Source organism: Odocoileus virginianus, chromosome 3 (assembly GCF_023699985.2).
Source record: "Odocoileus virginianus isolate 20LAN1187 ecotype Illinois chromosome 3, Ovbor_1.2, whole genome shotgun sequence".
NCBI classification, from domain to species: domain Eukaryota; kingdom Metazoa; phylum Chordata; class Mammalia; order Artiodactyla; family Cervidae; genus Odocoileus; species Odocoileus virginianus.
Window position 1 is genome coordinate 49,573,598 of NC_069676.1, and position 23,890 is coordinate 49,597,487.

General features: G+C 38.0%; 1 protein-coding gene across 10 annotated transcripts in view; it reads left to right on the forward strand.

Moving 5' to 3' along the window:
* Nucleotides 1-22,782, forward strand: part of RNF14 (ring finger protein 14) — a 39,702-nt gene extending 16,920 nt beyond the window's left edge. Inside the window, exons 1-10 of one of the 10 annotated variants that reach the window (XM_020902859.2) lie at nucleotides 5,246-5,350; nucleotides 7,329-7,584; nucleotides 7,718-7,894; nucleotides 9,090-9,259; nucleotides 10,277-10,428; nucleotides 13,099-13,626; nucleotides 14,554-14,782; nucleotides 18,454-18,626; nucleotides 19,574-19,704; nucleotides 21,351-22,782. In XM_020902859.2, coding sequence (XP_020758518.1) covers nucleotides 9,106-9,259; nucleotides 10,277-10,428; nucleotides 13,099-13,626; nucleotides 14,554-14,782; nucleotides 18,454-18,626; nucleotides 19,574-19,704; nucleotides 21,351-21,408 — 1,425 coding nt within the window. In that variant the 5' untranslated portion in view covers nucleotides 5,246-5,350; nucleotides 7,329-7,584; nucleotides 7,718-7,894; nucleotides 9,090-9,105 and the 3' untranslated portion in view covers nucleotides 21,409-22,782. The other 9 variants (XM_020902860.2, XM_020902857.2, XM_020902862.2 and 6 more) reach the window with 9 other exon arrangements.
* The last annotated feature ends 1,108 nt before the right edge of the window (nucleotides 22,783-23,890 follow it).

Sequence of the window (23,890 nt, forward strand, 5' to 3'; positions counted from 1 at the left end):
TCATTCTACCACACACCCCTTTTCCACCCCAACCTCATTGAGAACCACTGACATAGAGCTTCTTAAACTTGTTATTTATTTTTAAAAATTTTTGGCTGTGTTGGGTCTCTGTTGCTGTGTGCAGGCTACTCATTATGGTGGCTTCTCTTGTTGCAGAGCACGGGCTCTTGGATGCGCAGGCTTCAGTAGTTGTAGCTCACGGACTCACAGAGCTTCTTAGAAGCACTAACAGCCTGGTAAGGGCGAACTCTACAGTCATCAGACCTTTCTCACCAAGCATCTTCCTGGTCCCCACCTCTCTCCTATATCGTATCAACGCTCAGCAGAAGCTCTGTGCACACCGGTTCTTCTATATTTCTGCAGGCTCTTCTGCCTGCTTCTCTGATTCTCCCTTTGGTTTGCCTTCCTTCTGACTCCCAGGTGTGGGCATGTCCACCAAATATTCTCTTCAGCCCTCTCTTCTAATTAGGGTTCTTAGCCCAGAAGTAGGTTGCCAGGTTTAACAAATAAAAATATAGGGTGGGGGCGTCCCTGGGGGCTCAGTGGTAAAGAATCTGCCTGCCAGGGCAGGAGACGTGGGTTTGATCCCTGATCTGGGAAGATTCCACATGCCATGGAGCAACTAAGACCCTGTGCCACAGCTATTGAGCCTGTGCTTTAGAGCCTGGGAGCCACAACTACTGAAGCTCAAGCATCCTAGAGCCCATGCTCAGCAACAAGCGTGGCCACCGCAATAAGAATCCCACGCATTGCAACTAGAGAGTAGCCCCCACTTGAGGCAATTGGAGAAAAGCCCGTGCAGCAATGTAGACCCAGAACAGCCAATAAATAAATTTTTAAAAAATATAGAGTGACTGTTAAATTTGAACTTCAGATAGTGAAAAAACTTTAAGTATTTTTATCTGGCAATCCTATCCAGACGTTAAGTATGACCTCACCACAAGTTCTTCTCTGTTTTCCTTTTTCCTCTTCTTTTTATTTTTAGAATTTTGGTTTACACAGTGAATTTGAAAATCTATCGGTAAACACAAAAATCAAACATATTGACTGGGAGCATCATCTGTGCATGAATATTCAGAGGCTGACTCTGTTGATTGGCCTTGTTATGTATTCAGCATTTCTGGGTGATTCTAGGATGTAACTGTTCTCACACTAAAAGAACTACCCCTGAGGAGGCTTGGATCACATTCATTAATTTATTTGGTCATCTGGTCACTCATTTATTGGGTGGAATTCAGCATGTTCTTCTCCATTTGCAAGGTCAGTTTTTTTTGGCAAGAGAAGTAGCTAAATAGCTAAAGTTGACCCATATTTTCCTTTCCTCTAAACCATTGGTTTGGTTTTCTTTCTTCACATAGAATCTAATCAGCCTAATTCTCACCTTGCTTCAGAAAGATTCTTGCAGGAAGGAAAATGAGTCTTCCCATCGTTACATAAATTCTCATGGGGCTCCCCTTTATAAGTTTATGACAGCCAAGAGTTGAGCCCGGAGCTCTAAGAGAAACAGCCATATGCTGATTTATGATGGCAGCTGCTGCTAAATCTCACCCCTCTTTCCTTCTTACAGTGCCATGTTACCTTGGGGTTACAAAACTCTTTTCACTGTTATTCAGGGGAATAATAATAAAGTGCCAGGTTGCAAGTATAAACATGATCATTCTGTGCCTATTATTGTAAATCAAATTTTACCTTGGATCAGAAGCACAGAAAACATTTTTATACTGTCAGCCACTGCAAGCCTTCTTAGGAGTCTGTTTTTATATAACCCTGGGATGACCTGAGGTATTGTTTGAACTGTACTGACCAGGGAAGCTGGCCACATTGGTTAGTCTGGCTATTTTTCCTTACAGACCTGAGCACTTTCCTTGGGCAAAGTGTTAACCTGATCTAAGCATAGCATTAGGGTTAATAACATGGGCTCAGGACTCCAATTGCCTGGGTTCAAAGCCTGGCTTTGTAATTTCCTATCTGTGTGACCATGGCAAGCCACTTAACTTCTCTGTAATCAGTCTCCTTAGCTTTAAAATAGGGATGATGATGATGGTAATACGTTACAGGGTTACTGTCATGTTTAGCTTAGTCCATGCAGAACATTTAGAGTGGGGTATGGGACATGAATAGTGCTCCACTTGTTAATTATTTGTAATTATGCTTTTAACTCAATTTTTATTTTTGAGTATGAAGCCCCTGTTTTAAAGAAACACCAGTTTTTCAGATTTCCAGGTGATAGTGGTAAATTTTTTGAGATCCACAGAGTGAGGAAGTATATAACGACAGGAGATCAGCTATGAAACTTCTGTACTGGGATGAGACCTGCTACTATCCAGTCCTGTCCCAGAGTTGGGGCAAAACTTTCCCTTCCACACCGCTGCCCCTCTATATGTCAAGGCTTGTTTCAGGAATGCTTGAGAGAGATGGCCACTGAAAAGGAGGCTGGCCCCCCGCCAGGCAGGTGGGATGAGCTCATCAAAGGCTCTGGACACCATTGGATGCCAGTGATGGACGAACCAGTGCAAGTCCTGATGGAAGGCCTGCTAGTCCCTACAAGACCAGACATATTTTGTGACTCACTTTTGCTTTTCTACCCAATGGTGGGGTCTTGACCTCTGGTCTAGGTCACACATCCCATTCTCTCCTAGCCCTGGACTCCATCATCATCTAGTGTTCATGAGGACAGGGGATGGAGTTAGATGTCTTTCTCTCTGTATTTTCATTCTACCTATCATGATATCATAAACTGTAATCCTGACTTCCCTGGGGCCTTCTCTTTTAATTCTTAAAGCCAGAATGACTTTATTCTGTCTGTATTTCTGTTTCAACAAACCCTAATTCTTTTACAAACTATATGAGAGGGTCAGATTGATGAGGAATTGGTCCTAATATTATAGGTCACCACTGAATGACACTGGTAAAATCATTTCACCCCTTAGCACCTCAATTTCCTCATTTGTAAAACAGGGAGATATGATTACTTTGGTCATGGGGTCCTAGGTGTTAAAATGAAACAATGCATGTAAAATGCTTAGCACAGCAGAGGATTAGGCATGTAGGGAAAGCTCAATTTAAATGATGCAAAACCAGGCACATAAAACCAAAGCTACAAAAATCTTATGGAGTCTAAAAAGAAAATTAAGTAAAAAATTCTCTTTATCCAAACCTAACCTCCAAAGTGGACTCTGCTTAGTCCACTTTAAACATTCATCCAAACTATTAACACTGCTTTGAAATTCTTCTATTCCCTCTGTCCTGTGACCTCTGACATGCAGCCATGACATGATGTCACAATCACCTTTTACTTTGACTCTGTGAGAATTTTCTGACTTGGTTCTTTGTCTCCCTCGCTTTTAGCAGCTGGGAGATCTCTGGCTGCATTCATGGTCTCGTCTCCATGCACTCTGCAGTAGGGTTTCACTCTTGGTTTTATTTCCTTTGGCTGAATATGAACAATATTAGTGGTTGACTTCAGATATTCTTCTTCCTTCCTTTGTCTTTTTAAGGAGTACATTTCTGGTTTTGATGTCCGTTACAGGGACAGCTAGGTTTCTGTTCTGTAACAGTCAAGATTTATAGTACAGAGGATTAGGACTGATTATTTGCATTTCAAAAATTTCCCTTCTGTGGCAGTCAGGAAACCCCTCCAGTACCCAATTTTTTCCCACTTGGCTTTTCCTTTCTCCTGCATGCAGGATCAGCAATGTAATTTGTGAAGCCTAGTGCAAATGAAAATGCAGACCTCTGTTTTCCAGAGTGGCTACTCCATTTTACATCCTCAGAATCAATATATGAGGATTCCAATTTCTTTGCCACTTCACCAACACTTGTTATAATCTGGCTTCTTTTTAAACATTCTTTGTTGAGATATAATTGGCATACATTATATTAGTTTCAGGTGTATAACATAATGATCCAATATATGTATGTATTGAGAAATGATTTCTACAGTGAGTGTAGTTAATATCCAACACCATACATACAGGTTTTTTTCTTGTGATGAAAACATTTAAGATTTATTCTTAGCAACTTTCATATATAATTATGTACTATATTCACCATGGTTTCCATAACATCCTAATGACCTATTTATTTTGTAATTAGAAGTTTGTGTCTTTGCCTACTTGCCCACCTCTTGCCTCTTGCAACCACCAAACAGTTCTCTGTATCATGAGTTTAAAATTTTTTTTTCTTTTTATTACAGCGGTTCTAGTGAGTGAAGTGGCTTCTAATTGTGGTTTTGATTTGTATTTCCCTGATGACTAATGACAAGCCTTTTTTCACATGCTTACTAAACATTTGTATATCTTCTTTGGAGAAATGTCTATTTACATCCTTTACCCATTTTTAAATTGAGTAATTGGTCTTTCTGTTGTTGAGTTGTACGAGTTCTTTACATGTTCTGGCTTTTAAACCTTTATCAGACATATGATTTTCAAATTTGTTCTCCTATTCTGTGGGTTGTCATTTCTTGATGATGTCCTTTGAAGCACATAAATTTTTAATTTTGATGAATCTAATTATTTTTCTTTTATATCTTGTGCTTTTGTTCCTAAGAACCTATTGCATAATCCAAGTTCATGATTTTACTCCGACATTTTCTTCTAAGAGATGTTTTAATTTTATTGCTTACATTTAGGTCTTTGATACATTTTGAGTTAATTTTTGCATATGGCATGAGGTAGGGGACATGTAATTTTAATTCCCACTCAGCCTATACGCTTTGGTAAATTTTTGAACCTTTCTCAGTTTCAATTTCCTCACTTGTAAAGCAGGAATAACAAATAGTATCTAAATTATAAGGTTATAATGAAGTGAAAATTTACATTAAACCATGAGTACAGGACTTGAAGCATCCCTATGCTTAATCAACACGGTAGTTATTACCGTTACAATATGACCAATGAGTGAATGCTTTCATAGTGGAGGTGCCAGAAAGATAGGTAGCATTTCTGAGACCGGGATCCCGGGAGGGAGAAAAGGCTTGCTTTCTCTACTTGGGGAAGCAGGTCTACCCCAGGAATTTCCCTGCCTCATGATTACCCTTAGTGATTGGTAAAAATTCTAATTCCGACGCACATTCCCAGCAGGGGCCCCAGAATCTGCATTTGTGTCAACGTCTCCACAGGCATACTTAAGTGTGGTGGGCAGCGACACGGTGACGATGGTCGCGGCTGCAGCGCCGGTTTGACCCGCGGGGGGCGGCCGAGGGGCCGGGGCGGTCACGGCGTCTGCGCAGAGCCCTTCTCTCGCCGAGGCCTCCCAGACAGATCCGCCCGGCTCAGCTGACAGCTCCGAAGACGGAAGAGGCGGTCCGCCGGTTGAGCCGGGCGTCTTCAGGCGGGGCCAGCGAGCGGAGGTGAGGGGACCCGGAGCTTAGGTTGGAGGGCGGAACTTTTGAGCCCGGCGCGGTGGGGCAGCCGGAAGGTACAGTAGGAACTGCGCTCCAGGCGCGCGAGGCAGAGAAGGGCGGCCGGGCCGGGACTGCTTGCTTAGCAGGCTTCAACTCCCCAGACCCGGGACCCGGCCCGGCTAAGGTCCCCGGGGTGCCCGAAGGAGGAAGGGGAAGTTCCAGGCCCTGCCCCTTCGGGACCCCTGGGCGGGCTCACACGCGCGCAGCGTCCTCCGTTTCCAAGCGCTGGGGCAGGTAGCAGGGCTCGGGCCTGCCACCCAGTTGTAGGTGAGTCGCACAAACAACGACTCCATACGCCCCGCAGTGAGCCGTGGAGACATGGCAGCGGCGTGCTGACCACCCCCGACTCCCCACCCATGGCTGAATCCTTCGTGGTGTGGCTTGGGAGAATGTGTAGGATTTTCCCAGGCCCGAGGGAAACCCGGCGGAGGAGGGGCCTCCCTCACTCTCAGCGGTTTCCGGTTTGCCTGAAAGTAATATTAAACTTGAATTCTCTAGTCTCGTGACACCAGGGTTTATTCTTGTTCCTGTGTTAACAGCTGAAGAAACAAGGTGGTCTGAATCCCGTTTTATTTTTATATTAGTTCTGTGATCTTGAGCCAGAGTGAACTTAAAATGTCATTTTTATGTGTTTAGTGGAAATAGGAGTAGGACTTTCTTCATGGGGTTGTGGGAATCTAACGGGTTAGTGCATTTAAAGGGCTTACCACAATGTCTGACACATGGGAAGAGTTCACTCTTTTTGCTGTTATTGTGACGACCAACCCAACGTGCTCCTGGTGGGATGTGGCGGTGCAGTCCCTGAACCTTGATTCTAGTCTCCCAATGCAGCAACCACATCTCACCCCAGTTCAGTTCTCACTTTGTCTAGTGTCTAACCTAAAGCACTGCTAGATTCTGAAAGCAGTATAGGCAGAGGCAAGACACTTGATCTTCGCCCTTAAGGAACTAATTTAGTCAGAGAGGAAACGCAAGTTGAGAAGAAAAACTGTAATGCAGGATGGGGTGTGATAATGTCATAGGAAAGTTACAATTAAAAAAAAGTTTTCTGGATTTTTAAAGAAAGACATGCTAATTGGAAGTTTTACATGGAATAGGGGTTTTGGAGGTGGGTCTTGAAGACTCAATGAATAGAATCAAAGAAATTTATGTCAGCAATTTTAATTAAGGGACTGGGACCCATGGCAGCTTCAGAAGCTGGGGTCTGGTGAGTTGGGTCATGAGGAGCTGCCAATGGGAAACAGCTTGGAGTGGAGTTTCTTAATCCTGGCTGCACATTAGAATAACATGGCGAACTTGGATGACCCATGTTTGATTAAATTGCTCTGGGGTATAACCTGGGTATAAATCCATTTCATCTCATTTATAATGTTTGAACAGGAAGAAACAAAAAGCTTAATTACTTTATCACCATGTACTACAGGTGGTAAAAGGCATTTACAATTATGTAAGGTGATGTGAAAAGACTTAGTATATAGTACATAATACATAATAGTGAATGTGAAGTCGCTCAGTCGTGTCTGACTCTTCGCGACCCCATGGACTGCAGCCAACCAGGCTCCTCCGTCCATGGGATTTTCCAGGCAAGAGTACTGTAGTAGGTTGCCATTTCCTTCTGTAAATTGATCCTAAATTTCATTGTTAGCTTATTTGGGAGTCACACATCTGAAAATATGGTTTTAAAATTATTGTTTTATATTTTTTGCATTTTTAAAAAATTTTTTGCATATTTTACGGTATTCATAGCATTCTCCAGAACCCATCTATGGACCAATCTCCCTTTCTCCTTTATTCCCAGTTGAAGAAGCCTGGTAAAGCATTTAGAATAGGACTTAAATGTTTGTGTGTGAGCACTTTTATTATTTTGTTTTTAATTACCCTGCTGTCTTGCTTCAATTAACCTAATGTTGAGTGTCCCTGGCAGGCTTAATTCATTATCGGACAAAAGGACTAACTGGAGGGGTAGGAAATGAAGGAATAGAAGAAGTGGAAGAGGAAAGGAAAAACAAAAACAAGAAAACCGCAGGAAGTGGTTTGTTATGGGGGCATGTTGTGCTGTCATCTCGTATGACCTTGGTGTTCTCAGCTCCTCCCAGGGCTGAAGGCAGTCAGATAAGAAGGGCACTCTGATTACTGGGAACACATCCTCTGAACCGCATGGCTCAGTTAGGCTGACCTAGGTGAGTAATATGCAGCTGTAGACTAGAATTGACTGTGTGTTAGGATGTGCTTGATTTAAGTGGTGGTTACAGAAATTCAGAATTTAAATTTGGAGAGGGTGCTAACACCATCTTTTGTATTTTTTTTCTGCAGATGGCAGGATTTCTCTAGTATATCTAGTATGAGTTCTACATCTTGGCCTTTTGTCCACCTTCAGCAGTCTCATCTCCATCATCTTAAGAATAAATGAGATTTGCATGAGTTCCAAACTTGGGGCTGAAATACAAACACCAGTGCTAATAATCCTTTTCTTCTAGTTGTTATTAACAGGTACTAACTGACCTTAAATAGAATATATCACTGTGTCTTAGGGACACAGCTTAAGCAGAACCATTATCTGCTAGAAAATGTATTTTTTGAAAATGGAATCATTTTAAATGAATTTGAGTTTTGTAGTGTCACCTTTTTATAATGTGAAAAACCACATCCTAACTTTTCTTTGTGCATTCCAATTTAGAAAATATTTCAACCAAGAGGGAGCATATTTGCAAATACAGTTATAGTCTAGTATTTTAATCGATAGAATGGCAATTTTTGGTGGTGGTTTTATTAAAGTAATTTTCACAGATTCTCACTACATATTTTTTGCATGTTTGAATTATCTGACTGTGGTTTATCTTTCAGTTGCTGTAATTAAAAAGCATTTGTATAGTTTAATTATAGCATATTTTCACTGTTGGTGTTACCTAAAATAGTGGTAAATCTTAAAGTTGATTTGATATTATTTCAAAAATTTAATGTTATTTTGCTGCTTCCTCAGTTATGTCTCACATGTTTTCATCCTTGTAACAATCTCTAGAGTGGTGTTCTCAAGTAGGAGCAATTTTCTTCCCCCTCCCCAGTGGCAGGGTGGTGGTGGATATTTGGTTATGTCTGGAGATGTCTGTGATTGTCACAACTCTTGAGGAAAAGGCGTGCTGTTGGCATCTAGCAGGTTGAAGCCAGACATGCAGATTCATGTCCTCTAATACACAGGACAGCCTCCGATGACAGTTGTCTGTTCCAAAACGTCAGTAGCACTGAGGCTGAGAAAGCCTGCCATAGAGATTCCTGTGGATTTAAAAAATTCATTTATTTTTAAGAAGAATATCAAATATACCTTGACTGCTTTTGTGAGCAAGGCACTTTTCTAAGTTTAGAGAGCAAGTCAAAGTAGTTTGTGAATTGTCCTTGAAAAAATTTTTTATTGTGCTTTCTTTTCTAAATCATACCTAACTGATAAAGTCAGCAATTATAAGAACCACAGCTGTCCTTTTTGAAAAAGGCTATTACTGTGCTGATCTACTGGAATATTAGATATGCCTGTCACTTTTAGTTAGATAGAAAAGTGAGAATATTGATTAATTCTTTGCAGTTGTTTTTGAGGAACTTTCTTTTGGGGGGAATGGGGTTGGGGGGGAGGGCCATTAGACTTTTCCAGACTCTGCCTTTTCTGTTCTTAACTGACTTGAATGATTATCTTCAGCTCCTCAGAAAATTAAATGTCGTCAGAAGACCGAGAAGCTCAGGAGGATGAATTGCTGGCCCTGACAAGTATTTATGATGGAGATGAATTTAGAAAAGCAGAGTCTGTCCAAGGTGGAGAAACCAGGATCCATTTGGACTTACCACAAAATTTCAAGATATTTGTGAGCGGTTAGTTAATATTCTCTTAAACAGATTTTTTCTAGATAAAGGTTATTCTCAATTTCTTAGTGTACCCTAAGTTATTTATCATCTTGTGTTTATAGGCATTAGTGATAGATGGTAGTATTACAGATTTAATGCCTGTTTCTGTTTTAATTAAAAATAAAGGGTGAACAATTTTCAATTTAATTCTGGCTTTTTGATCACAAATATCCTGCATATTTCATGCTTCCTGATCATCTAACTAGCAGTTCATCAGCTGTGAGTCATTGGCTGTTAAATAGGGGTAATAAAATAGAAAATGAAATAATATATGTGAAAACACTTGGAAAGATTTGGTTGTTGTTAATACTATTTGGTTTCTAGAATCTTTTCAACCACCATAAACACATGACACTACTACTCTGTGACCTTTTGCTTCCGAAAAAAATTAAAAACTACTACTTTTGATACCGTATTCACAGAAGACATGAACACTTTCTCAATGTTTCTAGTGTAATAGCTTTAAGTAAAGAAAGGAAGTGTGATAACTGAAAATGAAACTTTGATTGTGAGGGTGTTCTATGTTGTAGCTTGCCCTCAGCCTGAGATCATTGCATTGGCATAGATTCTCCCAACTCTGATTCATTGGAGTTGGCACATGCTTGTCTAAGTAGGTCATGGCTTTTTGATAGAAATAATGTCTTTTTCTCTAGATCGTGTCTTTAACCATCTACTATAAAAAAACAACAAAGAAAACATTGTGTATTACTTGCTCACTAGTGTTAGGAATTATACTCAGAAGTGTAGCAAGAATAAGTTGTATATCTTCATTTAAAATTTCATGATGCTTAGTAGACTTTTTTAAGGGCTTATACATTTTTTTAAGGTGGTGGCTCCAAAGTAAAATTAAGAACAGAAAGTGCTTTGGGGGAGGGTTTTTATCCCCTCAACTAAAGCATTACGTTTTTCTTGAGCACTGCTCAGCAGTAATGGACACTCAAGTGTTGACCAGCTGATCCTTTCTAATCTTTGTTTTTGGTTCAGGCAATTCAAATGAGTGTCTCCAGAATAGTGGCTTTGAATACACCATTTGCTTTCTGCCTCCACTTGTGCTGAACTTTGAACTGCCACCAGATTATCCATCCTCCTCCCCACCTTCATTCACTCTTAGTGGCAAATGGCTGTCACCAACTCAGGTTAGACCCGAAACTTAATTTCTATCCATTTTTAGAAATTTTAAAAATCATCTTTAATTGAAGACTACCTTGATGATCTTGAATTCAGTGCATGAAGAACAAATGGGCTTGATGTTGTAATTTTTTCCCTTCATGAATTGTAATGTTAATAAGTTGAAAATGTTTGGTGTTTTAGAAAGGAATGGCAATAATTAGAATGATTAATCATTTTGAATTGCAGTAGGAGTAATTTTTAATCAAGTATATTGTTTCTCTCCTTTTCTTGCTATTTTCCCATTTAATTGGTATTGTAATGGAGACTATAGGTCCTCCTCATTTTCCTCAGATGTTGGTATTGCTTTTTATTTTTTTATCCATTCCTTAAATGAAAGATTTAATTGTAATTAGGACTAAAATTGAGTTAATGTAGCTTTAATAAACATTCCTTAAGAACACATAAGAGCGCTTTTGTTTGTAAAAGTCTGTGTATTAGCAACAGTTGTTGACTGTGCTCACGTAATGTGAATGCACACAAATAAAAGTGCATATGATTCCTGTAGATATCTCATTAAGGCTTGAGATCTTATATTACGAGCTTTCATTTCCTCTGAGTCGTATATCCTTTTCTAGTAACAATGTCAGCTCTTGATTGAGACATAAATATGGCTTGAAGCTAATATAATGTATTCTGGAGTAGATAATGGATCAATAGCAGTTACTTTTCTAGAAGTCATGATGAAGATTGATAGGCTGATGTATTAAGACAAAAGCTGTCAGAGTTACTTGACCTCAAGGAACAGCTTGTCAGTTTTTCTTTTTTGACCATGTAATTCTCATTCCTACCACTGTTCATCACCAGGCCGATCCTTAGATGAGAGTGCATTTGTTAAATTGAACTTAGAGTTAAAAAAAAAAAATTAAATTAAAAAAAATAATACATGTAGAATAAAAAGGAGTTTCACCTTGCATTTTAATATCTTTGTCAGAGGCAACACATGCAAGACAGTGGATTATTTATATTTAGATCACTGAGAGTTGACTAAATTATCTAGACATTTATAGTCCCATTTCTCCAGAGAGCACTTGATACTTTATGTTCATGCATGTGTACACATGTGGAGTTTCAGATTCCAACCAAATACCATCTACTTAATGCTGGCTTTTAGGGTGTAGGGAGAAGAGAGTTGCTCATTATTTTATGTTACATAGCTAAAATTATAGTAGGACTCTTCTGTCAAGTAAATTTTTGTCCATATAATTGACATTTTAATCCTATGCTCCTTCTTCCTTCAATTCTTGTTTGTTACCGGGCCCCAATTCCTTGGCTTTTTGAATTGCTCCTGTTGATAATGAAGTTGACGCATGGACCTGTTCCTCACTGAATTTGTTTGATTGATAGAAGTGGGTTTAGTTTTCTAGTATTTTCCCTGTTTCTTTTCCAATATATGTATACAAACAGTGTCTTTCATGCTCTTCTCTTTCTGCCTGCCTCGTCCCTCACATGTATGTACATCTCAGATACCTCTTTCGAGAAAGGACTAGAGAAGAAAAGAGGATGGAGGAGAATGACTTCTTCCTTGGACTTGGTGACTCAAACATTCAGAGCTTCCCTTTTAGTATTTATTACATTTTGAAGATTTCCTTAGGTTTCTTATTGATCATGAAAGCACATTTATGCAAATGTGTAAAACCATTTGTTGTCCAGTCTTGAACAGTGTTTAATTTTGTGCCCATATAGAGTTTAGTGAATAGCATTACGCAGTGTAAGGAAGAAAATGTGGTTCTTTTTCACTTCAGATGTCAAATTTACAAAATTTATTTGCATCTGGAAGGCTTATTCTTTGATGTTTACCTAAAAAGAAAAGCTGCTTATGAGCCTGAGCTCTACTTAAAAATCTTCTTATATTTGCCTTTCAAATTGAACAGACCAATTTTAAGGAGGAAAAGTCAAAATAGTTTAAACTTTGGTTGCGTAACTTAGGAAATGTGAGCTTTGCCTATGGCAGTGAAATCATGTTAAGGGCTTGTAATCATGTCCAGGTTCAATATCAATCTGCTTTCCTCTATTAACCAAGATCTGGTGTGAGCTCAGATTGCTTAGTTAAAATCAGCTTATAAATTGGAATAACAAGGACTCTGAGGTTAGATTCTGTTAGTGATTTTTTTCACATAAGTTGACTTCTTGATACAGCTGAAAGAATTAATTTTAAAGCTTGGATGGTATTTTTAAATTGTTTTTTGCTAATCTTTATTGTAGGGTACCAACAGGGCTAGTACTCCAAAGGACTAAAAATCGTTCATTTTAAAACTAGATCTCTTCTGCTACATGAGATAGGTAGCAATACTAAAGTAAAGAATAAAGAACAGAAAAAGTCCTCCATTTCAGTAGCCCATACATAAACCTTGTTCTACGTCTGGTAGACTCTTAACTGTTTCTCTTGTTTTATGGGGCTTCTTTTAGCTTCTGACCTTGTGTCTTTGGCTCATGTTGCTGAATAGTTTAAGAAGTACTTTGATAAGAACACCGATGCTATTGTGCAGCACAGTTTATCACAGAAGTGAAAAGAATACTTTCTACTTCCTAACAGGAAGTATAAAGGTCTAAATTAAAAAGATTTCAAGGTAAATTAGGAGTTGACAGCAGCATCATCTTTCCAAACTCAACAGCATCCTCATGTGTTTTTCCCCTAGCTTTCTGCTCTCTGCAAGCACTTAGACAACCTGTGGGAAGAACACCGTGGCAGCGTGGTCCTGTTTGCCTGGATGCAGTTCCTTAAGGAAGAGACCTTAGCATACCTGAATATTGTCTCTCCTTTTGAACTCACGATGGGTTCTCAGAAAAAGGTTCAGAGAAGGATGGCTCAAGCTTCTTCCAACACAGAACTAGATTTTGGAGGAGCCACTGGATCTGACATAGACCAAGAGGAAGTTGTGGACGAGAGAGCCGTGCAGGATGTGGAATCGTTGTCGAGTCTGATCCAGGAAATCTTGGACTTTGATCAAGCTCAGCAGATAAAATGCTTTAATAGTAAATTGTTCCTGTGCAATATCTGTTTCTGTGAGAAACTGGGTAGTGAGTGCATGTACTTCTTGGAGTGCAGGCATGTGTACTGCAAAGCCTGTCTCAAGGACTACTTTGAAATCCAGATCAGAGATGGCCAAGTTCAGTGCCTCAACTGCCCAGAACCCAAGTGCCCTTCAGTGGCCACTCCTGGTCAGGTAACTCTTCACTCCGCTGACAGCTGCTCCCTAATTCTCTCACAACTCTCCAAAGGGAGGCATTCTCTCAGGAACTTCTTGATAGGGCTCGTCAGGGCAGTCTGAGGCCTTGGAGCCAGCCCACCAGTTTTATTCTGTCCATGATCTTTATCTAAACAAATGTAAATGCTCCCTTTGCTGGCTTTGGAATGGGTGGTCCTTGGCAAGGATGAGCATTAAAAAAATAATTCTGGTGATTTACTCTGTATTATCTGCTAGGAGGCGGAACTACTACCCAGTCTGTGTTGAGGTTGGGATCTGGAGGGGTTATCCCTTGGGATGATTAACCAAATGTTTACAGACTTTAAAGATAGCCTGCTTGGTTGTTTCTTCTTTTTAAAAAAAAAAAAAAAATCAGCTCCTTTGAGGTATAAATGTACTCATTTAAAGTGTACATTTAACCACCGTCTCAGTCAAGATATAGACTTCCCGTACTAGCTCTGTTGGTAAAGAATCTGCCTGAAAAGCAGGAGACCCTGGTTTGATTCCTGGGTCAGGAAGATCTGCTGGAAAAGGGATAGGCTACCCACTCCTGTATTCTTGGGCTTCCCTTGTGGCTCAGCTGGTAAATAAATCACCTGCAATGCAAGAGACCTGGGTTTGATCCCTGGGTTGGGAAGATCCCCTGGAGACAGGAAAGGCTACCCACTCCAGTGTTCTGGCCTGGAGAATTCCATGGATTGTATAGTCCATGGGGTCGCAAAGAGTCAGACACGACTGAGCCACTTTCACTGACTCACTCACTCATACTTGGTTTGATTTTGAAGTGAGATATAGGGTTTTATTTTCTGTTCATCTGGTTTTTATGCTTGCTTCCTAAAGATCTCCCTCAGGATCAGAACTGGTTGGGAAATCATCAAACTTAACGATGTTTATGTTTCCCTCAAGGTCAAAGAGCTAGTGGAAGCAGAGTTGTTTGCCCGTTATGACCGCCTTCTCCTCCAGTCCACCTTGGACCTGATGGCCGATGTGGTGTACTGCCCCCGCCCATCCTGCCAGCTGCCTGTGATGCAGGAACCTGGCAGTACCATGGGCATCTGCTCCAGCTGCAATTTCGCCTTCTGTTCCCTGTGCAGACTGACCTACCACGGAGTCTCTCCATGTAAGGTAACAGCAGGTAGGTTGTAACCATGTGAACTCAGTCTCCCAGCCCTCCTCCACCCCCTAGAAAAGAGACTTATCACTTCAATTCTTAATTTGGGAGAATTGTGTTCTTCTGTGTTGGTTCAACAGATATTTTTGTGTCAGTTACTGCCTACCTTCTGGGAACATAGCAGTGACCAAATGCCCTCATGGAACTTACATTCTAACGGGGGAGATAGGCAAACCAAATAAATAAGAATATTAGATGGTGGTAAGTGCTGAAGAGGAAAAAAAAAAAGTAAAGCAGAGACAGTGTGCTATGAAGTGTTCTGAAGGGGAAGGCGTTTGGGATTTTATTTAGAAAAACCCAGCAGGCAGAATGGTTTGAGTAGACTTGAAGGAAGTAAGGAAACAAACCACGCAGATACCGAGGGGGAGCATTCTATGGAAGGAATGGCAGGGTAATTTCTATCTATGAATATGGAATAATGTAGATCCTGGCAAATGCAGAGCATCTGAGCTATCACTGTTGTTTCCATGGTGCACACATTTGATCAAGTGCTTTCTCAGTGAGCCCACGGGCCTCAGAATCTTCCTCAACACAGTGCTTTAGAAAGCCACCCTCTATTGAGGTAGGCACAGGAAGTGAAACCTGTTAGCCATTTCTGATTTAGATAAGGATTGAGAAATCAGGCCCTTGACATCAATTTGACTAGACTTTGGTGACTTAGTCTTTCTCAAACTAACAGGTACTTCATAAGGTTATTGTAAGTTTGAAATGACCTATTGTAGTGCTACTCAAAGTTGTTATAGTTGTTATACTGGTCAGTGACAGGGTAAATACAGAAACTGAGAGTCGAGGTTTAAAACTTTTGTAGCAATTTCATTATTGCTGGCCACTGACTAAATTTTATGTCAATCAAATACAATAAAAATTTAGGCTTATATTTTTGGTCTTTTTATTCATTTTTATTGCATGTGAAATGCAAAATGGTAACTTTTAAAAATTTGTATATTTTTATTTTTAAAGTTAATTGATGCATAATTTGTGCTAATTTTTTCTTTACAGCAATGTGGTTCAGTTATACATATATGTACATTCTTTTTTATATTTATATTCTTTTTTATTATGATTTATCACAGGATGTTGAACATAGTTCCTTGTGCTATACAGTAAGACCTTGTTTATCCATTCATATATAACAGTTTGCATAACCCCAACCTCCCCAATCCATCCCACTCCTGGTTTCCTTGGCAACTACCAGTCTGTTCTCTATGTCTACAAGTCTGTTTTTGTTTTGTAGATAGGTTCATTTGTGTCATAGTTTGGATTCCACATATAAGTGGTATCATATGGTATTTGTCTTTTTCTTTATGACTTTATTAGTAGGATAATCTCTAGCTGCATTGATGTTACTGCAGATGGCTTTATTTCATTGTTTATTATGGCTGTGTAGTGTTCCTTTGTACATATGTACCACATCTTCCTTACTCATTCATCTGTTGATGGACATTAGGTAGTTTCCATGTCTTGGGTATTGTGAATAGTGCTGCTGTGAATATAGGAGTGCAGGTATATTTTTGAATTATAGTTTTATGTGGATATATACCCAGGAGTAGGATTGTTGGATCATTTGGTAATTCTGTTTTTTGTTTTCTAAGGAACATCCAAAGTGACTTCCATAGTGGCTGCACCTTTTACAGTCCCATCAACAATGTAGGAGGATTCCCCTTTCTCCACACCCTCTCCAGTATTTGTTATTTGTAGACTTTTTAATGATGGCCATTTTCACTGCTGTGAGGTGGAACCTCATTGTAGTTTTGATTTGTAGTTCTCTAATAATTAGTGGTATTGAACATCTTTTCTGTACCTATTGGGCCATCTGTTTGTCTTCTTTGGAGAAATGTCTATTTATTCATAGTTATTTTGCCCATTTTTCCATTGAGTTGTTTGTTTTTGTTGTTGACCTGTTTTGTTGTATGAACTGTTGGTATATTTTGGAAATTAAGCCCATGTCAGTTGCATCATTTGCAAATACTTTCTCCTGAACCATCTCTTTTTATTGATGGTTTCCTCTGCTGAACAAAAGCTTGTTAAATTTGATTAGGTCCTATTTGTTTATTTTTGCTTTTATTTCTATTACCTTGGTCAGAAAATGTTTTGCCTCTGTTCTCTTCTGAAAGTTTTATGGTGTTATGTGTTAGATTTAAGTCTTTAAACCACAAAATGGTAACTATTAATGCCAGTATTGCTAGTTACTGATTGTTAGCAGAGTATCATCTCCAAGAAAGGACCCTGACAGGAGAGCGAGTAAATGGAGTACTTCCAGTCACCTGTGGCAGAGTCTTGTAGAGGTTATGGGCAGATGGGATGGAGAACTCACCAGAGTATAATATAAGCCTTTACTTGAGACTTTGGTATCCTTATCATTGAGAGGCTGAAGTACCTTCCAGGTATTTCACAATGTTTGGGAAAGAAATCAAAGATAGACTTTGGGGGCTTCAGCAAAATTGGGAATCTCTTTCTTAATCTCTTAATCTATATGTTAGATATTACCATACAAAATATATGATACACTAATAATTTTATTATTTTGAGAACATTAGAGCAGCATCCTCTGTCCTTAAGATGTCTCGGAATACAAAAACGCTTTGAACTAGTAGAGGAAATACAAATGAAAGGATTTAAAAATACATGTCTGCTGCATCCCAGTAGAAGTGTTGAAGTCATGGGAATGAACAACACAGAGAAAGGATTCATAGGTGAAGGAAAAATGCAGATATAATTCTGCTCCAGAAGTTGTCTACTTCTAAATAATAAGAGGAGGGTAAAATAGTAAAAGAGCCAGAACATTGTTGAGAGAGGTCTTTAATTAATGGTGTTGAAAAGTTAAGGTAATAGAATTGTGAGCAGAAGCCTTTGTTGACAAATAAAGCCTTTGGAAATAGCTGCCCATTCTATGTGATAAAGCAGTAGAAACCAGATTGTTGAGAATTAAGCAGAAAAGTTGGTAGAAAGGACTTTTCCTTTACCTGTTGGTGGTAAATTTTATTCACTGGCTTTTTTCTTATATATGCAGAATTGAACCATTGGTTTTTGCCCTTAAATCAAAGGTGCTTTTGTTTAGTTTGGCAGGTCTTATTATTAAATGGTGAATGATGCTGACATAGTAGAAAATCAACGTCTGTTTCAACCTTTGTGTTATTTGATAAGTCAGCCTTTAAACTGTACTACTAGTTGTACTAGTTGCACAAAAATGTCAACATTAATAAGTTAAAATCAAAGGAAAAAGATAAGCTATTATTCTGTCACATTTAAGAAGTCCAGCTTTTCTACTTGGAGAATTCCTGTCTGTTCTTTGTCTTTCATGCATGTGTAATTTTTAGCTAGTTACAACCTAAATATACTTTTTGCTGGCTTCTGTAATGAGTATTTTAATTGAGTTGTAGCCATCCTAATTATAAGTTTTAATAACTAAATATTATGTCATTAAGTGGTTCTACACATAATTATTCTCTTGGACATTTAATTTGTTTGCCATTGTTATATGTGTCTCTTTGCATATAATTTTACTTTGGATTAATTCCTTATGATAAAATCCCAAGAATAACATTATTGAATAGTCAAAGGTTATGATAATTTTTAATGATTTTTAATGAGCTTTACAAGTTGTATAAAAGTTAATTTTCCATTTCACCTTCTAGAAAAATTAATAGACTTACGAAATGAGTACCTGCAAGCAGATGAGGCCAATAAAAGATTTTTGGAACAGAGGTATGGTAAGAGGGTGATTCAGAAGGCACTGGAAGAGATGGAAAGTAAGGAGTGGCTAGAAAAGAACTCAAAGAGCTGCCCATGTTGTGGAACTCCCATTGAGGTAAAAGTTTGGGGACAGACTTGGAGACCTACCTACTTGCAAGCATGTTATGATTTCCTCAAGAAGCCTTTTAATTTTGAACTAATTAAGAAAACACATTTTGGTATTTATTAAACCTTCTTGGAAGATTCAAATTTACTACTAATTATTGTTACTGATATTAAATATATGTAGACTTCCCTTTTCAGAGTGCTTTTCTACAGTGATGGTTTTTCTCACCTTGTATCCACCTCAAAATTGAATGAGTTATGAGGAGGCCATACTAGAGCTACAGTCAACTCAACTCATCTATGTTTCTTTTTTTAAAAAAAAAGGCTGACTTCTCCAAACTATTTATCCTGGAATTTAACACGTCTTTTTAACAAGTTCCTGCTTATGAAATACAGATATAAGTCAAAATAGACAGATAAATCTATTGCTTCTTGACAAAACCTTAAAAAGGTTTAAAATCAAAATATATGGTTTTGCATTTGATTCTGTTGTTCCAATCCATTATATCTGAGCTAACCTGGATGATGATGCCCTCATTACTCCACCGAGGAAACTGGCCTTCTATTGAACCACTTTGACATGCCTCAGCTCTGATAGAATGGGAGACTTGGGTATCAAATGTTTACTTAGATTTATGTAAAAAGTTTAAATCCCACATATTAAAGCCAAACATTTTCATATCAGTCTAACTACATAATTCACGTATACATGTTTGGGTTGTTTTTACTGTTTATCAGAAGAGATGTTGCTTAGTATCTAAGTATTTCCTGTATTTCACTTGTAATGCCAAAGAGTTTAGGCATTAATATTTACCAGTGTGCCAATGTGTGTTAACCTGTGTTTCTCAACCCTGCATTAGAAAAGGGAGACGATGAGAATGTTGTACCAAATCATTTTGTCAAGTGCATTTCTCTTTTGCTTTTACAACCTTGATATTTTTCTCTCTTTCCCACCAGAAATTAGATGGATGTAACAAGATGACATGTACTGGCTGTATGCAGTATTTCTGCTGGATTTGCATGGGTTCTCTTTCCAGAGCAAACCCTTATAAACATTTCACTGATCCTGCTTCCCCATGTTTTAACCGGTACGTTTACACAGAACTCCTAGTCTCAGCAGTTTTTGGTACTTGATTTGCAGACCACGAGCCCAGTAAGTTTTAGCTTTGGTACTTTGTTTATTTAGAGGATTTTCTTATATTTTTAAATATTTTCTTATATTTTCTTTCATATATTTTTCATATTGTTCTTTCATATATTTTTTAATATATTTTCCCCATATATGCATTTTCTTGAAAATGAGTTTTATGATGAAAATATACTATCTGAAGATTTTCTTTAATTTATTACCCTCCTCAACTTTTTTAGTGAAAAATTTCAAACATACAGAAGAGTTGAAAGGATAGACTATGATATCTTTCACCAGAATGAACAATTGATAATATTTACCATATTTGTTTTCTAAATTTATTGCTTAACTACTTGACCATAAGTTGGAGATATAGTGTGTCATCTCTATATACTTCCACACATCTTTCCTAAGATAAGAAAAGTCTTGTACGTAACAGTAATACCTCAGAAAATTTAACAATGGCATACTGTCATCTAATAAAATATTTAAGACTTATCAACTATTCATAAAAATATCTTTTAAAGCTGTTTTATTATTCCAGGATCTAATCAAGTTTAATTATTTTATTTGATTCTGTTTCATAATAGAGAAAAGTATTACCCACTTTTTGTGTTTGTATTGAGTGAACATTGACCTTTTGAAGAGTCCAGGCTGTTGTCCTATATAACCTTACCTCCTGGAGTTTTGTTTCTCCATGGTGCCTTTTAGTTTGCTTCTCTTTCCTCTCTATTTTCTGTAAAGTGGAAGTTAGCTGTAGAATGGAGTTTGACTAGATTTAGAGCAACATTTTTGACAGGAATACTTAACAAGAGGTGGTGTACTTCATGTTGTATCACGTCAGATCCATAATGTCAGGCTCTCTCACTATTAGCATGATGTTCAGTTCTATCATTTGTTCCACTGTAAAGGTAAGGTTTTTCTTTTGTTATTAGTGAGTGATCTGTGGGGTGATTCCTTGGCACAGTGTGAATATTCTATTCTCCACCAGCTTCAGTTTCAACATCAGTTGATAATCTTAGTTAATAGACATCTGTGGGGTACCTTCAATCAGTTCTTGACGTTATGAAACTATGAGTTGAAGAAACCAGCTCTGCCTATGAACCACTGGAAATAAAAGTGTTGAAAATACAAATGCTAAGTAACATAAGAGGAGGAAAAGAAATTGGCAACTGTAAAACACTCTACTGGTGGAGAGTACAAGCACAGTGAAGATGGAAAGGATGGAGTGATTAGTATGTAGTAAAGTTACAGTGTTTTGAAGGAGTGTAGCTTCTAGACTGCCTGAATTTTTCAATCTTGACTTATTCCACATATTATACACATTGAGTGTCAGTTTTTGTGATACCTATCTCCCACTGTCGTTTCTCCTTGGCCCTTGAGAGTTGTCTGGATCCTTAAAAAAAGGGTTGTTCCTATAAACTTTAAGGTAGCTTGTTTAGAAGGATTCACATTTCAGCCCTTCCCAGTAGAATAATTAAAGGAAAGGAAAAGATATACAAAGATGTTATCAGAATAGTGCAGAAAATATATTTGAAAAAAGGAAAGAAATTATATTCAGTTTCTATCAGGTATATTAAAATGCACCTTGTTTTATGCGTCCAGGTTGTTCCATGCTGTGGATGTTAATGGAGATATTTGGGAAGATGAGATTGAAGACTAATTAACTTCTACTGCTCAAGATATGGAAGTGGAATGGTTTGCCCTAATCTTTTGTCAAGTATACAGAGTAACTTTGCAGGATATTTAGGGTGCCATTGATCCAGTCTTCCTGTGTAGAAGATATGGAGGAATAAGGTTTTATTTTCACGTGGTACTACTGATTAAGGCACATGTATACATTTTTTCATCACAGCATAATTGAAAAAGTATTAAGCCAAAGGTTCAGAAAATGAAAAATAGAAAATATTAATATTACAATGTGCCCGAAGCTTTGAATAGTTAAAAATTAAATATTTATTTTCTTCTCCAAGCTTTAGGGAAAGAGAGATGGGTCAAGAGTTAAAGACCTTTTTATCTCTGAGAAGCATCCCTCTAAGACATTCTGTGGGAGCTGTCTCAGTAGTACTCCTTAACACCTGGGGTGGGTAGAAGCCTTACTAAAATTGTGCCGAGAGCCTGATCTTATTTACTTCATATTACATTCTTTCCAACCTGAATTTCTGCTGATTTTATTTGGAGGAAGCCCTTTACTTTCTAACTGATTGGATGGCCCAGTGTCATTTTGATCTGCTGCTTTTCAGAATAGAAATTTACAGATAATTTAAAAAATATTTTTTAGTACATAAACACTGTAGGTCACCTGATATATTTATCAGTGGTCTATAGTCCACTGGTTTTGAGCCAAGTCTAGAATTTATTGATAGTGGCTTAGAAGAATTTCAGCCCTTTTAAACTTTGCTGTTTCTTCTAGGCAGTAGAGCTTAGATTCAGAATGACTTGTCTTTGCTACCTTTTGTTCTACATTCTCTCCGGTTGACCCTTGCCCTGTCTTTCATTGGTAAGGACAATTTTAATATTAGCTCCAAAAGCTCATAGTTTTATTTCCCCTGCTGGGATAGGAGAAAGCCTAATATGTTCCCAAACTGAACTTTAATTATCTGCGTTTTGAACACTGCACCATCATAGTTCCAGTGCTAAGTTTCTGAATTCTTTTTAAAGGGCTTCTCTAATGTGCTATGGAAATTTGTTTTCCTATCCTCTTTTTTTTTTTTTTTTTTGGCATCAGCACTGTTCCAGGGGATGATTTTGGCTTGATACCTAGATCCCTGTTCTTGGGTTTTGTTGGCTTTTTGAAAAATTGTCTTTCCTTATGGTTTGGTGAGTGGGTTGGTAGCAAAATAAGATTTTGGGTAAAAAGGACAGAAGAATTGAGCTATAGCTGTGAACATGTTCTTTTTTCCTACCTTGTTATTGAAAATTGGGGAATCACTTTTAACCATTTTACGTGTGTATCCAAAGAACGCGGACTGTTTCTGGTTTGTTAATGAGGATGCTAAATCTTAAAAATAAAAATTATTTAAAACTTGTCTTATAATTAGAGCAGAGTTGCTGCTGTGTGTTCTGTCACCAAGGCAATGATCACATTTAAAAACTATATGGTGTATAACACATATTGTTAAAGTGAGCAGAAGAAAGTGATGGAACAGCATCTCCTCTTTTACCTAAGCTTGTGACTGAACTTAGATTTTAGGGCCCATATTTTGTTTAATCTACATGGACTTCAGTTCAGCACATTTTATATAAGAGCTAAAGTTAACGTAAAAAATAAGTTGAAGATAAATGGAAATTAAAACAACTAATTACATATAGTACATACTTAAGAAGACTGGCTCTTCTCAATGACGGGGTAAGATTGTTCATTTCCTACCTTTCACTGGTAGCCTCTCAGAAGCTCTTAGGTTCATGGGCTAATTTGATGTTGCTAGGGGTTATTTGGGGCTGTTGGACATTATGTTCATGATGTATTGAAAGTAGGAAAGACGTCTTAGTTTTGTGAAAGAAATGACAGGATTTTTCTCTATGATTTAAAAAAAACACAACAGGTCCTTAACCTCAAAGACTTGTTTGTTCAACTGAGTGTTTTTTCTTTAGGTACAAGATCTTCACCCTTTAATTTTCACAAAGACAGTAGGACTTATAGAGTCTTATTTTTATTTATTTTTTAATTTACTTATAATTTGCCAACCTGATAGGGCAAAATGGCACACAATTAAAATTTTTTTGCATACACATTGATTACTAATGAGTATAATTTTTGGAAATTTTCATTCTGTGAATTGTTAAGTTCCTTTGAATTTTTAAAAAATTTTTATTGGAATACAGTTGATTTACAGTGTTGTGTTAGTTTCAGGATGAAGGCCTTTTTTACAGTTGGGCTGAGATTTGCCATAAATTGATATGGACCTTATGAGTCCTTTTGATGGGAATGAGAAAGCAGAGGAGGATCTCTTTGAAGATTGCTAAAGCAATTTTGAAGAGGGTGCATCCCTTGATTTTATAGAAAAGGTTTAGATCTAGAACTGATAAATGAAAACAACCTGCTAAATAACTTTTTAAGTCAATATAAAGCTTTTGTGACTTTTAAAGCTTGGGACTGAATCAACTTAAGGGCCTGCTTTTGTCACTTGAGGTAAATCTTGTCT